At 38.5% G+C, this 15150-nt stretch overlaps 1 protein-coding gene across 1 annotated transcript in view; it reads right to left on the bottom strand.

Annotated features, from left to right (window-relative positions):
• LOC117378192 (dolichyl-diphosphooligosaccharide--protein glycosyltransferase subunit STT3B) overlaps positions 1–15150 on the bottom strand; it is a 144107-nt gene that overhangs the window by 72653 nt on the left and 56304 nt on the right. Inside the window, exon 2 of the mRNA XM_033974722.2 lies at positions 7634–7742. Within this exon, the coding sequence (XP_033830613.1) occupies positions 7634–7742 (109 nt within the window). The remainder of the gene's footprint in view (positions 1–7633; positions 7743–15150) is intronic.

The raw sequence follows: 15150 nt of genomic DNA, 5'->3' as shown, positions 1-15150 counted from the left end.
GCGAGAACATAACCCTCACTTCTGACCCCAATCACATCCATAATAAGGAATAAAACTGAGCTTCAAGTAAAGGCCAAAACTTAAAATTAAACAGTGATTGCAAAGCTGTGCATCTGTTGCTTGTCTTGATACAATAGGGCCATGCGGAACAAATTGCAGGGTTGATTTGACTCAGGCCTATCATTATCATTACACTTCCTAAAATGGAGGCTAAATGCACTGTTCACGCTATATCCAGATTACAGATGAGTTCTAATCTTTTATAGGAAGACAATCATGTCATCATCTTAAAATTATGGCGAAAACAGATGCAGAGATTTATTTGGAACAAACTCATCACAGATACTAAGACTCCTCATGTTGTGAACACATTGCAAGACAAATTGGTGCACTGTATAACTTATAACATAACTGGGAAGCTGTTCCACCTGCCCGTCTCCAAGGAGATGTTAAAGCTTGGCCTTGAATGTTCAGTATTAAGCATATCTTGCATTTACTCAATTACAGGTGTTTGAATAGCTAAAGAAATAACATTCTTACTGTGATCGAGGTTGCCTTCCAAAGACTGGACCTGTAACTTGGCCTCGTGGAGCAAATGCTTGTTTCTATGGAGATGGATACGTTTAATGCCATTGAGTAAAATAAATGTTTCTTACCTAATTTACTTGTGACTTGGGTTGGTATCACACAGTCCACAGTGTAAGGGTTTGCTAAAATATCGATATGTTGTGATACTAAATTTGATACACTAGCAATATTATGGGCTGCAGTATCGATGTATCACCATGAATATCTTTGGTGGATTTTACATAATTATTTTGTGACCCCACTACACTTTTGTTGCTTGGTTAGCTAAAGGAAAATTGTTCACGTAATACATTTGACATTAACCATCTTGATTTAAATGGGTAATTCAGATGTGCCCAAACCCAGGGCCACATCTCAAAACATATTCAAAGCGGTGGGCCAGAGACCGGTGATCAATGCAGTGCAGTGCTTTATACACAGCTTTGACAGGGCCGCTCTATATTAATAAGGCTTGGAGCACATTCATTTTAGGTCTGTATCACACTGCAATGTGATGTTTGAGGTTATAGAGGTAGAAATAGTTTAATTTGCTGTTAAAAGTACTGCTTACAATCAATTGGGCCAGTTCAGCAGGAGGCCTGAGGGCCAATAAAAACTGGTCTGAGGGCCACATTTGGTCCCCGGGCCATAGTTTGGACACCCCTGGGGTAATTAATATGTTTTAAGTTATACGTTTATGCACATAGTAGTTTAAAACATACTGCAGTTAAAGTGTATTTGATTCGTAAAAATAGTGGTATATGGCAAATTGCATATATTTCTGAATTGTGATATCTTATAGTGAGCCACGTATAATGTCCCAAACCTCATTAGGAGCAGGGACTTCTCCAGATTTTGAGCTCGGATCTATGTCAGGAATAACCAGCTGGATTAGGTCAACAGCAAACTCACCTAAAATTAACATGCTAATGAACTAGGCTGGGGAATTCAACCTAAGACTTTATTGTGGTGAGGCGACGGTAATAGCCAGAGTTCTCCCCTCGCTTTTTACCCCTAGAATTCAATTTACTGTTCAGTGGAGAACACAGGAGATAGTAACATAGAAGGGCATATCAATTTAACCATTAAAATACATTCATGTGGCTTTAGCCTTGAGATATTGACACTGACAGGAAGTAGGTCTCTGTGTTGCTTTCTAATTCCTGGTAAGACGCTGTGAGCTCATGCGTGCCCCCCATTTTCTGTTTGGTCAGGCTCCAGGGCAGAAAATTAAATACATTTCAATGAATTATGTAGTAAAAAAGTGAAGCTGACATGCTCTATGGAGAGGGGAGGATCATTTGCTATGATCTTCAAGTGAGCCTGAGTTTTAATTATATTACTGTAACTTTTTTCCTGCACACAGTAAAAGTATATGGAGGCTGTTTGTAACTTCAGCACATAGTAGGGATATCAAATACGTTATGATTGTGAGAAGAAATACAGTTTTACAATTACTCTTCTTCATGATTATTAACACTTTGTCACATGTGCAAACTTTTGAAAACTTAGAATCTCATTTGGCAAAGAAATGGCAAATATCACCCATCAGTGAATGTGTATGAAAGAAAGAGAATTTGTATATCTGAAATTGACTGATTGTGCATGTGTGAAGAGATTGGTATGGTTGTGTATATGTGTGTGAACTGAATGTTTTTAGAAATGGCCTATTTGAGAGGTGAGATGTGTTGTATTTTGATGTATGTACCATATGTTCACAGGTCTTTTATCCACCTAAACTGTTCTTCTTACTTAACATCAACCTGTCCAGGGACGACAGGTGGAAATTAGTATTTATGCTATAACCTGGCACCATACATCTTTCCTGTTTTTAAGGTCAATGTAACGTCGTGCACTGTCTAAATAAAAGCATACCATACCATACAAAAAAACCTTTACATTCACATAGTCCAGTGCATTACCATTCCACGATTATGTGATCAGCTTTATGAAAAATGCTTAATATTTTGGAGTAAAGATTTAACTGAAATGACAAATTTTGCTTTAAAAATGGTCACAAGTCACTATTAGTTCAGTTATTAGTTATTTGTACCATCTCATTTTTAATACATATTGTTACCTAAATTATGACGAACATCAATTGCCCAAAAATAACCATGAACATCCGTAGCACATAGTAAATGTTCACACTTACATATAGTGCTTTTCCACCTTCAAGGCACTCAGAGCGATTTACATCAAGAAATCACTTACCGATTCACACACAGATCCATACACCAGTGTACACAGACACTGGAGGCAAGGTGGGTTAAGTGTCGTGCCCAAAAACACAACAACAGCAGCTTGAATAGGACCGCCAGCTGCTGTCGCCCATCGTATACCATAGTTCATGCATTAGTATTGTTTGCTTGTCCTAGTTGTTACAATAAAATATGCTGGTAATAAATAAATATATAAATAAAGAGTAAAGACAACATTTTCTGGAGGTTAAGGACTTGAATGTCACACTAAAAGTCTCAGCCCATAGCCTTTGGTAATGAGCACCGCAGTATCCTTGTTAGAGCAGCAGTACATTTATTATGGCACGGAAGCCCTGTCAAACACAATCACGAACACTGCAGATAATTGACTATGACAGATGAATGCTGATGGATGTCTTTTGAACTCTTTCTCTCGACTCCAAAGGAATAAATATATAAACAGTTTGCACCATCTGTTTGAATCCATCATGATAAGTGCATATTAATTCAATGACAATATGGTTCTCTAAATATAAAGAACAAGGGAGCATGAAAGTGACACTCTAATAGTGTTTTTGAACAGATTAGGCCCTCTTGGTTTGAAATGAAATGGAATAAACCAGCATAAAAGGAGAGCAAGACTAAAACACTGCATAATAAACAGTGGACTATGTAACTTTGTGGTGATGGGTCAGACGTCTCCACCATCGAGGTCTTATGTCTTTGCCTAGAATGTCCCACAATATGGCTAAAAAAGTATTTCTCTGGGGACAAGCAGGTAACACCACCAAGCCAAGTTAGGTCAGTTAAGTAGAGGCTGTATCATTCACAACAATAACAATACATGTTTTTCAATGTATTCTTTAGTAATACAGATATGTGTTAGTGATCCCTCCACCAGGAAGCATTGTTACATTGTGCGCCTCATATTTCACAAAATAACTTTATATTATATTATTACTGCAGCCGACTGAATAAATTCTTGGTTGAGTAAAAACATGTCCTGCTGATCGATTAGTCAAGGGGTCGTGTCAAAAGCTGTCAGAACTATTAAGCGTCTCTATGTATCTGAACCAAACTGCACTCACAAAACTACACTGGCACCTGAGCTCATGCAAAAACAACTATCGAGAAAAAGTACTAGGACACATGTGGTCACTGTACTACAATTTAAACAAGCTACAAGTACTAGGAAGATGCAGTTGTTGTATCGGAGTGTTGTAGGGAAGGAGGACCTAAGTCAAGAGGCAAAGCTCTCAATTTAATTGTCAATCCAGGTTACTACCCTCACCTATGGTCATGTACTTTGGGTAATGACTGAAAGGACAAGATCTCAGATACAATCAGTTGAAAATGAGTTTCCTCTGCAGAGCGGCTGGACGCTCCCTTAGAGGTAGAGTGAGGAGTGATGCTGTCCATATAAAATCATATAATCTATGTAAAAGGAACAGTCGACGAATACAAGCGTTGGTCAAGTAAAACAGTTGTTTAGCTGTGCATATGACTAACAGGTTTTTACTCTGCACTTTTCTCCCTTAATGTTAATTTTGATTATTTGTAATTACTTATGTTTTGATGTGTTGTATTGTGATTTTAATGTCTTTCTTCTTCTATAAAGAACTTTGAATTACCTTGTGTAAGAATTGTGCTGTACAAATAAACTTGCCTTGCCATGCACCTGCGCTACACTTTATTTATCATTTTAACACTCAAGTATGCAACAAACAAACTTCAGTGCCAGAGGATATTGGTCCTTGCAAGTTGAGATGGACTGATATTGTGGCTGGCCAATATACTGGGCCAATATTTAGACTATTTAACATGTTAAATAGTAGAGGCCTTAAATCTACAGCTAGGGTCAATTTGCTGCCTAGAATATACACAAAAAGCTTCATTTTAGCACTTTAATACAAAGAGACAACTGCATAAAATATGATACACTGCTCTTTTAAAAGTTTGTGGTAAATTTAAATTACATAATATGAGGAAAATAATTAAAATCGACCCTATAGAGCAGCCCAAAATATCGGCAGAGCTTATCGGCAATCAGTTTGCTTTGTCTTCTAAACAATATTGGTAACGGCATCAGCATTGCCATTTACAACACTCACAAGTAGAGATTGACAAATAATTTACTGGCCCTCCCTCAAGTATTAAAAGGTACACTAAAAGGCTAAAAGGCTGAAGTCGGGTAAAGAAATTCTTGGTCGACTAAAGACATGCCCTGCCTCGATCGATTAATCAACTAAAAGGGCGGCATGACAAAAGCTCTGAGAAAATTCATTATCTTTATAATCTGACCATGCTACTGCACTACAATACTACAACTGCATGTGAGTTTATACAAAAACAAAACTAAACAGAAAAGTATAAAAATAACAAGTATTTTAAATGGAAAAAGGCAGATTAAACACTGGATTCACTCCCAAATCTTCAGTTAATCCATTCCCTACCTTCTTTCTTCTGTTGTGCATATAATTCCTTATAATCTAAACAAAAAAACAGAGTCCACTAATACCAACCAATTAAATCGACAAAACCACAGCCTTACGGCCCTATCAAATTGTCTGAATAGTAGTTGCGCTCAGAGACAAAACTAAAACAGGAAATGTCTACCACAGTAAACATCCTATAGACTTGGCTAGGCTAGATCTGTCCTCAAACGCTAATAAACTTGGACAAAGAGAGAGAGTATATTTTAAAGATCTTAATTGAGCTGTGAGCATTAAGTCCAACTCTAGTATGTTAATGAACTAAGTGACAAGTGATAGTGTCCGGCTGCCTCATTAGCTCGTGCGAATTCACTGTGGTGGGCAGTGATAGAGGAGACAGGTGGGGTTTGTTAAAAAGCACAAAGAAAAGAACGGAACGCTGGCATTTCGACTGGCCACTCAGGACACACGACCAGAAAAGTGGCAAAACGGGGAGCAAAAGGTAATATATTTTAAGTAATCGTAAAGTTGAGTTTCGTACAAGAGGAGCACAATGTTTCACAAGAGGAATGTTAAAGCAGGTAAACAGGAAATAAGATTCAGCCAGTGGGAATTTGTCAAGTGGGGTTTGGAGTGTTGTGAAAGAAAACATTAAGTTACTGCAGGGTTACACGGCTCCACGGCTGAACACAACACATGAAATATGGCGAAGTTAAGATTTAGGGGTTTTGCACTGAATCTCCACTGCTTCACAAGTGCGAGGCAACAGCTTTCAAGACCAACTTAAAAAAACCTGTGTCTTCTCTCCAATGTTTAGGTCTCCATGTAATCTCGTACAATTTCTCACTGATTTCACGCAATATACTGAAAGTGCACTCTGTCTCCATGGAGATGCAATTGCTTCGCTTGGCATGTTCCAGTCATCAAACACTTTTTTTTTTCATTCACTAATTACAGGTGTTTTTATTGAAAAAATGTTTAAAAAATATGAGAACAAGTCATTTTTTTGATATGCTTGTCTGAATTTGTCCAGTAATATATTAAAAACCTTGTTATATGGCCTTCCCAAGCTATCAGTTGTTAAAATTCAAACTTTCTTTTCAAAGTCAGATAGGGGATCTTTGGCCAACTCCAAAATCGTTGTCGAACTTGGGGATAGAGTCTTGACACAGGGCCAGAGCTGCACCTGCCCTGAGCCCTAAGACCTGAGAGTGCTGACTCAGAGCTCCATAGACCTGACTGGGGAGTTCACACCGAAGGCCACATCTAATGACGGCATCCCTCATCAGCAAAAGCCAGAGGTGTCAGGCTGAAAAACACATTCTGGCATTCAGTAATAGAAAGCTGAAAATGGTTGAACTTAGGATGGTGTGATTATTAACTGGTCCTTGACAAGACGCTCAACAACCTATGGGGCTATGGGGCTGTCAAGTGTCATGTTATGATTAATTCGGATTTTAACCTAGTCCAGCATTTTTTTAATTTTAAATTTTTTAATTTTATTTTAAAATGTTTGACTCTCGGCTGGCCTGGGAATGCCTTGGGGTCACACTGGATGAGCTGAAGGATGTGTCAATGGATGGATGGATGACTACAAAAAAGTACATCCTGGTTCCACAAAATATAGAGCAAAAGATCATGGTCTATGAAGTTGGTATTTTCTGACAAATATATTCTCACAACTATTTTGCCATTACAACACATGAATCAGTTTTTATAAATGATTTTAGCACAATAGTTGTCCAAATGATTCAACCTCAATCATATGCCCTTATTGTCTACACAGCAACAATTCGCTCCTACAGCGAGCGAAACGCCACAGTTCACTCACTGAGCTGCAGAGCACTGCTTAATGATTGACTGAAGGTGCTGGGTCAGAGGTCAGAGAGTCTTTTTAGGTGCAAACTAACTGGATTTCAGCAAAGCCATCATATCCAATGTTTTTGTAATCAAGAAGAAATCAGCATTACAACTGTTAACACTGCAAGCTATTTTTCATTTGGAAATGTTTCCCTCATATCTGGGGACACAGTTCGGTCATGTTTATGGAATTTAAAATCTAAATCTTACATATGGCTCCTTTAACCTTATGGCACTTATGTATATGCAATTGTAACTTATGAGTACATTTATAGTGAATTAAAATACATTAAAATAAGTTCCAGTGGTAAGTTGTACTCTCTCTCCCTGAATAGTATTACCCTCGTCCTTGTCCAGCTGCTGTTTCAAGTGTAAATGTCATCTCCCCTGGCAGCGCGTCGCTTCCTCCTCCGAGACAATCCAAAAGGTCGCACCAAGCACCTCTCCGCTCAGCCTCCATATTCTTTCATTATTCACTCCTCCTCACTGTCCCCATAACCAAGTATGCCTGTGTCAAATCTAAAAATGAATAAAATTTGACTGTATTATTTGACAGTGTAAAAAGAAACTTACTGTTCCTCCGACGATTCGGCCCAAAGGATACCACGCCCTTTCATCGAACCAGTTGAGAAACTCGTAGAAGCCATTTGAGGCGAGATGATGGGTAGATCTGTAGTTGAACCTGCAAAAAAACCACATGGATTATAAAAAGAGAATAGAACAGTATCCGTTTTTAGGTTTTGGCAAAATTGTACATTTGACAGCCCCATGACGGGTAAAAAGCCACATTATTTTGAGATTTTCTGAAGGCATTTAAAACGGCAAGATTTGTTTTCACTGTGTGTGCTTTTGGGCTGATGCCAAAGGCTCACAGGTCAGTGCTTGGTTAAAAGAATTGGTGATTTGAGAGATTTTTTGTTCCTTTGCAGTTCGCATATTTCGCAAAACAAGGCAACACTCATCCAGCACAGATGACCCCATTTTCTCCTTTTCTCTTTCGGCGCTTGTGGTCTTGGCGAAACCAAAATGCACCTCGGACGTAAAAGCAGCGGGGGCATGCAGCGGTTTTGCTCAGCTTTCCACTTTATCCATTCTCCTTTCTTCACAAATGGCACCATCCACGTGTCACAGTGTTGTTCATGTTAACGCAAGTGTGGAAAGTGGACTGCGTGCGATCCTATTGGCCTTTAATACTGAAAAGAGACCACAAGGATATTGAGGAAATTTTGCAACAGCGTTATCGTAATATCCCCAATAACATCGTAATATCCCTATTGGATATTGGGAAAAAATGGCAATGAAAAAGATGAATCAAGCAAAAAAAACACCAGCATAAACCACAGAATTCTCTCAATTTTACCGTTATTCTATGTCTTCATGATTATGTTTTTTATTTTTCTATGGGTGGGTTAAGTGACCAAGGACACAACGCCAGCCCGATAGTATTCATCTGTAGGAGCCGGAATTGCACCCACCAACCTGCGGGTAAGTGGATCTGACCGATCGACCAACGATGTTTATGTCGAGAGTGGGATTCGAACCGCCAACCTTCGGATCAGTGGACAAACACCCTTAGCAACTGGCTCGTTAAGCTACTGTTGCTACCACATTTTTAAGCCTCTTAAAAAGGTTTTCTTTTTTTTTCTGGTGAAGTGTCAGCCGCCTGGTCTCTCCACAGTATGACATTAAACTTATCTCCATGAAGACAAGCAGCTAACACCAAAAATGACAAACAAAAACAGAAAAAAAGTAAACCATCAGTTTCACATGTGGATTTCATTGCTCTTAAGTCAAACCGCTCCCACCACGTCACTTTCTGCATTTTATAAAGTTGTAGAACATTTATGAAAGAAAAACAAAAAACAAACTTGAGTACCCTTAAATCTTTCTTATTTTGATAAAAATTTGAACAAATATCGGGAAAAAGTGAGTCAGCCAATCATTGTTGAATGAGTCAGGCATTATTCAAAAAAACATTTTATCTAATTTCCCTGACAAGCATTGAGATTTTGATTGGATTTGTGATGTCTTTTGTATAACCAATATTCAGCTAATTTTCACCTCCAAGAGCATAACCAGAGATTCACATTTCAAAGCATGCTAGCAGAAATCTACAGGGTTAAGCAGGTTTTATACAAAGACCCAATGGAGTCACTGAGACATTTAGTTGTCTCCAGAGGACTATAATCAGGGGTTACAATATTGCCTTTTACAGGTTATAGACGCCACTTTGAGAACACTTCAGTATTTAAAAGATAATTTGTTCTAATCACTCTGAAACTGGGCATCACCTAAGTAACTGTAATCTTTGTGATACGGCAATTACAACCATTCAAATTTAGAGTTTGTTTTCAATTAAATTTACAATCCTCATTTCCCATTTTATTCCTCATAGCCAAAATAATTGCGACTAATGATTATATCAATTGTGACAGATTAAAAACATTATGGATATCAATAATTATAATTTTAATGTTATGAGTAAGTTCCATGTTTAAACAATTTTTATATTACTGTACTTTGTTATCAGTGAAAACAAGTACGATCTAGTGGAGAACATTATGGATAAGCGGGGCCCTTGACAGAAATTTGGGGGCCCTGGTAAAGAAGCGTGACAATTCTGGGCCCCCAAGACCCTGGTGCCTGGGAAAACAGACCCCTTTGTCCCCCCCTGTTGACTCCCCTGTGGTTAAGTAGCTTTTTTTCTGCACATATTTTTCTGGTGATTTACTGGTGGTGATTTATTGTTTATCCCATCCCTACTCATGGGTTCCTGTTATATGCAACATTTTGTGGAATTTTTTACCATTCAAAAGATACATTTGTCTTAAATTTTTAATCGCTATGGCAATGGTACTTACTTTACATAATTCTGAAACCCATGGGTAATTCCAAATCTCATATCTTAACTGAGGGGTGGTTGGATAACTGTCTTTTCCATGTTCTCTACACTGTCAGCGCTTTGGTTCTGCAGATTTGACAAAGTGATCCTTTTAGACACCTTTACGGCAGCGCGTCTCATTAATGCAGCTTTATGGTGTATGTTCTGCGCTCAGTTCAAGGACCATATAGTACCATGCATAGGGGCGACATAAGCACGGAGCCTACACCAGCAAGGGAAGGCATCACCCACAGTAACAAGCTCTCTGAAGGACGACTACCTGGACAGTACAGTGCGCATAGAGAGGAGTGGGAGGGGACATGTGCAAAGATATATTTTTATAACCATGGTTGCAGTATACAGCTGTAGGGCAAATAGCTTGTTAACTGAAACCTATTAAACACAATGTCTCTTTCATAATAAGATGGGAATACATACATAAAGTGAGTGCAATTAATACCTTACAGCCATAGAGAAATTATGACAACCCTTATGCATGACAGTTTTATAACAAAATACCTGTGTTGAAGCAAAATGAGTCATTGTTTAATGTGAACTGCAGTAAATGTTATGTAATATTACTTAAAAGACAAAATAGAAACAATACATCTTTGGTCCTCCACTTTAAGCTGCAAAATGATATTAATGAACATTTTGTGTGATGGCAAAGAAGCTATAACATCAACTTGGGGAGTGGTGCTTAAACTGGACTGTGTAAAAACATCGTTTCCATAGGGAATCAACAGACCATTCAAAACAGATTACAAAATGATGAAGACTATAGGGCTGCACAAAATATTGCAGTCAAATTGAAATTGTAATTAAACATGTGCAATGATTTAGGTTGAATGCCTTCTGCAAACAACAGAATAGATTGTCTTTGAGAGAAGAAACATGAACTATGAATTCCATGCTTGTTCAGTAATTTTTTCCACACAATTGTTAAAGCGCACCTATTATAAAAAAATGACATTTCAGAGCTTTTAACCATGCTATAGTTATTTCCCCTCACCATTTCCCCTCTCGAATTTGTATTAATGTAATAAATTGTTGTGATTGTCGATTGTGTCACCAAATTATCCAATTTTCCCTTTCCTTGTAGTGCATTCTATTTTTATGAAGCAAAACAGCTAAATGCCTTCTTTCCCATCTCAGTTTTTGTGCGGCTGGTCCTTAGCTTTATGCATTCAAGTGATCTAGAATTAAATGTTCCGATATCAATGATTAACAAGCAGGTGAGGTGTTCTGGCAGTTTTTGAAGTAGACACTTCAAGAGGACTCTGTGATCCACTGAGTCAAAAGCTTTAGTCAAATCAATAAACAGAGCTACACAATCTTATTTGTCATCAAAGGCTGTGAAAATGTCATTTCAAACTTTTGTGGTTGCAGTGACAGTACTGTGCTCTTTTCTGAAACCCGATAGGTAAGACTTCAAAATGGAGCGTTTACTGAAATACACTGTAACTTGATTTACAACTACCTTTTCTAAAACTAGGTAAACTTGTTGTACCACCTTGATGTAAAGGTAAAACATGTGCCTGTGTACTTAGCTTATTCCCCAATTTTATTTTCTTAATCGGCCTCTATCAGGTCCTCGTTTTGCAAGTCTTTGGCCTGAAGGCCGAAGAGAATCATCAAGTCATTTAAAGTCACAGGGCTCAAGTCAATATTAAGTCCTTAGTCATTGGCAAGTCAATTCTCACGTCATCAAAATAGTGACTCGAGTCTGACTCGAGTCCAAGTCATGACTTGCAAAAAAATCTGCGGTTGACTAGCATGATGTGCTGCTTTCTCGTGGAGGTGCTGACGGCTACATGGCTCTTTGTTGTGATGACGTTTATAGCGATGTCAGCTCCCACTGGGCATCGCAATTTTCTAACACAAGAGTCAGCAGATTTAATTCTTTTATTAAGCTGTTTTAGATGAATAAATTTAAATGTCCAAACATAATTATCCACAGGTCATAGATTATAACTGCATAGCAGGCACAAGCACAGTAGGTATTCTTTAATGCTCCTACTAGGTGTATTTAAAATGTGCACTGTGAACTGAAAATTTATTTGCAAACCAAAATCACAATTCGAATCCAAAAGGCACGCAGCCCAAAGACATAAGAGAAATGAAGTAACTGCCCAGAAGACCAAAGACCCATTACAAACAGGCCTGGCAGAACTAACTACACTGACAAAAATTGAATTGCAGAGAGCTGCTCATATTTGGGTTTTGCCTCTACTGCACTGATGGATGGACACTCCAATAATCAGAATGAATAAGAATCTGGAGCCCCCGCTGAGCAGAGAATGTACTGAACCACTGCCGTTTATCTGCTGTGGCCTCTACCTTTCCTCCACTACCACCTTCATATTTCACATTTCTCCTTGGTAAAATTCAAATATCTCCCAGAAAGAAAACCACTGATTCACTGCTCTTCCATATTTTCAGTTTTATTTTTCTAACAATCCAGATACTGATTGGACAGTTCAGACATGGTTCAGCTCAGCAGCAGAGTCAATTTCAACCTAACTTCAGAAATGTCTACTGACGAGAAATGCAAATGAAGTGAATTTCCATAATGTAAGGGAGAGGCAGGATATAAAGCGCACATGAAATCAGAAATAGTTTTAGTATATACGGTAGAATGAATGGTTTAAAAATCTATTTAAATAATTGGTGTAATGTGTTGAACCTTACCCAGCCAATCCCAAATGATCCGCTCATCATTTACAAACAAAATCATATTTCTCTTACCTTAGATAAACAATTTAGTTTTGATACGGACAGACCATGTGCGTCCGTGATTGGCTAATCCACCAGTCAATCATGCCAATCTGAATTCAAGGAGATGTGTGTATTCTAGATCCCAGGCAATGTCCAACCCAAATACTTCATGAGGAACACCAGTTAAGTAATATTCCAGAGGTTAACATTAAAGATGCAGCCAAATGAGTCTGTGTCAAGTTGAAGCCAAACAGATAACATGAACCAAACTCCCCCAAAATCCTCCCGTTCCTCGGTGTAAGCATAATTCAGAAATCTGGTGTAGTAAATATATCCATTGTGGAGGGCATGTGTGTAAAGATGCAGCCAAATGAGTCTGTATAAAGTTTGCTATAATCCTCTGCTCAGGTTATCATGTTGTAAGTTATTTATCAAAAAGAGCATGTGCTCCACCTCTGAGTGCTGTACACAGCAAAAACAAAAGTGAAACTTATGCACGTCTCAGTCCACGTGAGGAACAGCTGTGCACTCTGGTTCATGTTTTAAAATATGACATAACATATAATTTAATAATTTAAAGATTGAAGTATTTTCTTTGTCCTATTGGCTATTAATTTATATTTTAAAAATACAGGCACCGAAAAAAGAACCATTCAGGAAGAGGTATTGAAAAGCAGGAGTCATTGAGGTAGCGGTATTGAAAAAAAAAAAAAAAAAGAAAAAAAAGAAAGAAAAAAAAAGAAAGAAATCAAGCGGTACTCAGCCCTAGGTGGCAATGTGTTTCTTTTCTTGTCTGGGGTCTACCATCTGCTTGTCTCCATGGAGATGTTATTGTTTTAGGCAGGAATGTAACAAGGTATTGCACTATTTTAGGTAATTATAGTTGTATTTATTGCAAAAACAAAAAAAAAGTGAGAGATATCACTTCTCCACAGAACTGACAGCTTGTTGCTGATACCCACTTGACTCTATGGAGATATCAAAGTTTAATGCCATACTGTGGATTATTTTAGACAAAGCAATAACATCACAATGGAGACAAGCAGATGGCGGACCCTCAAACAGCTACTGCTGCAATATGTAACTCAAACAGGAAAGTTATATATTGCATCTTTAATTCTACCACTTTAAATGTGTAATACTTGGAGGAGGTACTTTGAATGAACATTTCAGAACTCTTTGCTCTAGCTCAGTGGGGGCAGTCACAGCAGCATGTCGCGCTCTGAACGGGACACTGCACTTTAAATCCCTGGCATCAGGACCATCTCATTTATCATTACAGACTCTCAGCTCTTCTCCCTCCCCCCTCCCCCCTCTCTCAAATCTCACCTCACCCAGATCTGTACTTCCTCGCTGGGACCGCCCTGTCTCCTCTTGGCTTAAGTTTTATGGAGAAAGGAGAGGGAACTACAGCGAGACATAATTCATTTTAAATGTAAAACAACGAACTAGCCTCTTGACCTCCACATTTCATTTGTAAAGGTGAGTTGTAAACGCTCACTCGGCTGGTAGCTTCTCTCCAGTGGTTAAATCTCTGTACAGTCATGCAGGCTCCTTTTAAAATCTATTTCCGGAGTTAATATGAATGATAACTTCCTTCTCCTCCTTGGGGCAATTAGATAATATAAGTGAACAACCCCGGGGCATTGTCTACAGCAGAAGCAGCAGTGAGACACGACAAGTCTTACCTCGTGTTACCTGCTCAGTCAATTGTGCTTAATGCGGCAATACAGACAACAGTGTTTAATGCAGCACAGTGTAGTCGATACATGCTCCAATTGTAGATCTGTTAGTCAGAAGTACAAGGCAAGCTTTGTATTGTAGCTTATGAAGTATTCACCAGTTAAATTCATTATCATCACCAACCCGGTTTCCCATGGTCCCATTCCATTTGAGTCAGCCGTGGATATATTTTTTGATTATTGTTACAACAAAGACACTAAAATGCTGGAAAAATGCATACCAACAGTAAAACATAAGTACCCCAAAAAGTGTACAGTTAAACTTTTCTGGATGGAATGGGTCCTGCATGCGAAAATGGAGGAGAGTCAGTTCATGATTTTTTTAACCAAAGCTTTCCATGTCCATTGCATTTGGAGATGGAAATTTTCTCCTTTCACTGATCTTTGAGTTGCCTGTGTAATCCCTCAGTTGCCCAGGTCTAATCCATAGTAAAAGCCAAAGTTAAATCTGTCAACTGGACAAAAAGTTGTAGGAGTGAAGACGTTTTGCTGCTCATTCTTCAGTTCTGGTCAGATTGCTGGTGGAAACTGTCTTATTTGTCTGAAGGGAGGAGTCAACTACACTGACACTGTAAACAGCTGTTGTTTACAGTTCCTGTATGTGGGCTAGGTCTATTGAGCTACACTGAGTGCGCACTGTGTCTGAGACCTGCTTAGCATAATCATTTAACCTTAATGGCCTTACTGGTTGGCACTATTGTTCTCTTTGTTTCCTTTGGGTCTGAGGGTGAAGTTATATATGGGGGACA

This window comes from Periophthalmus magnuspinnatus, chromosome 11 (genome assembly GCF_009829125.3).
Source record: "Periophthalmus magnuspinnatus isolate fPerMag1 chromosome 11, fPerMag1.2.pri, whole genome shotgun sequence".
NCBI classification, from domain to species: domain Eukaryota; kingdom Metazoa; phylum Chordata; class Actinopteri; order Gobiiformes; family Gobiidae; genus Periophthalmus; species Periophthalmus magnuspinnatus.
Note: the sequence above shows the minus strand (reverse complement) of the source record. Positions and strands in the feature narration are given on the sequence as shown.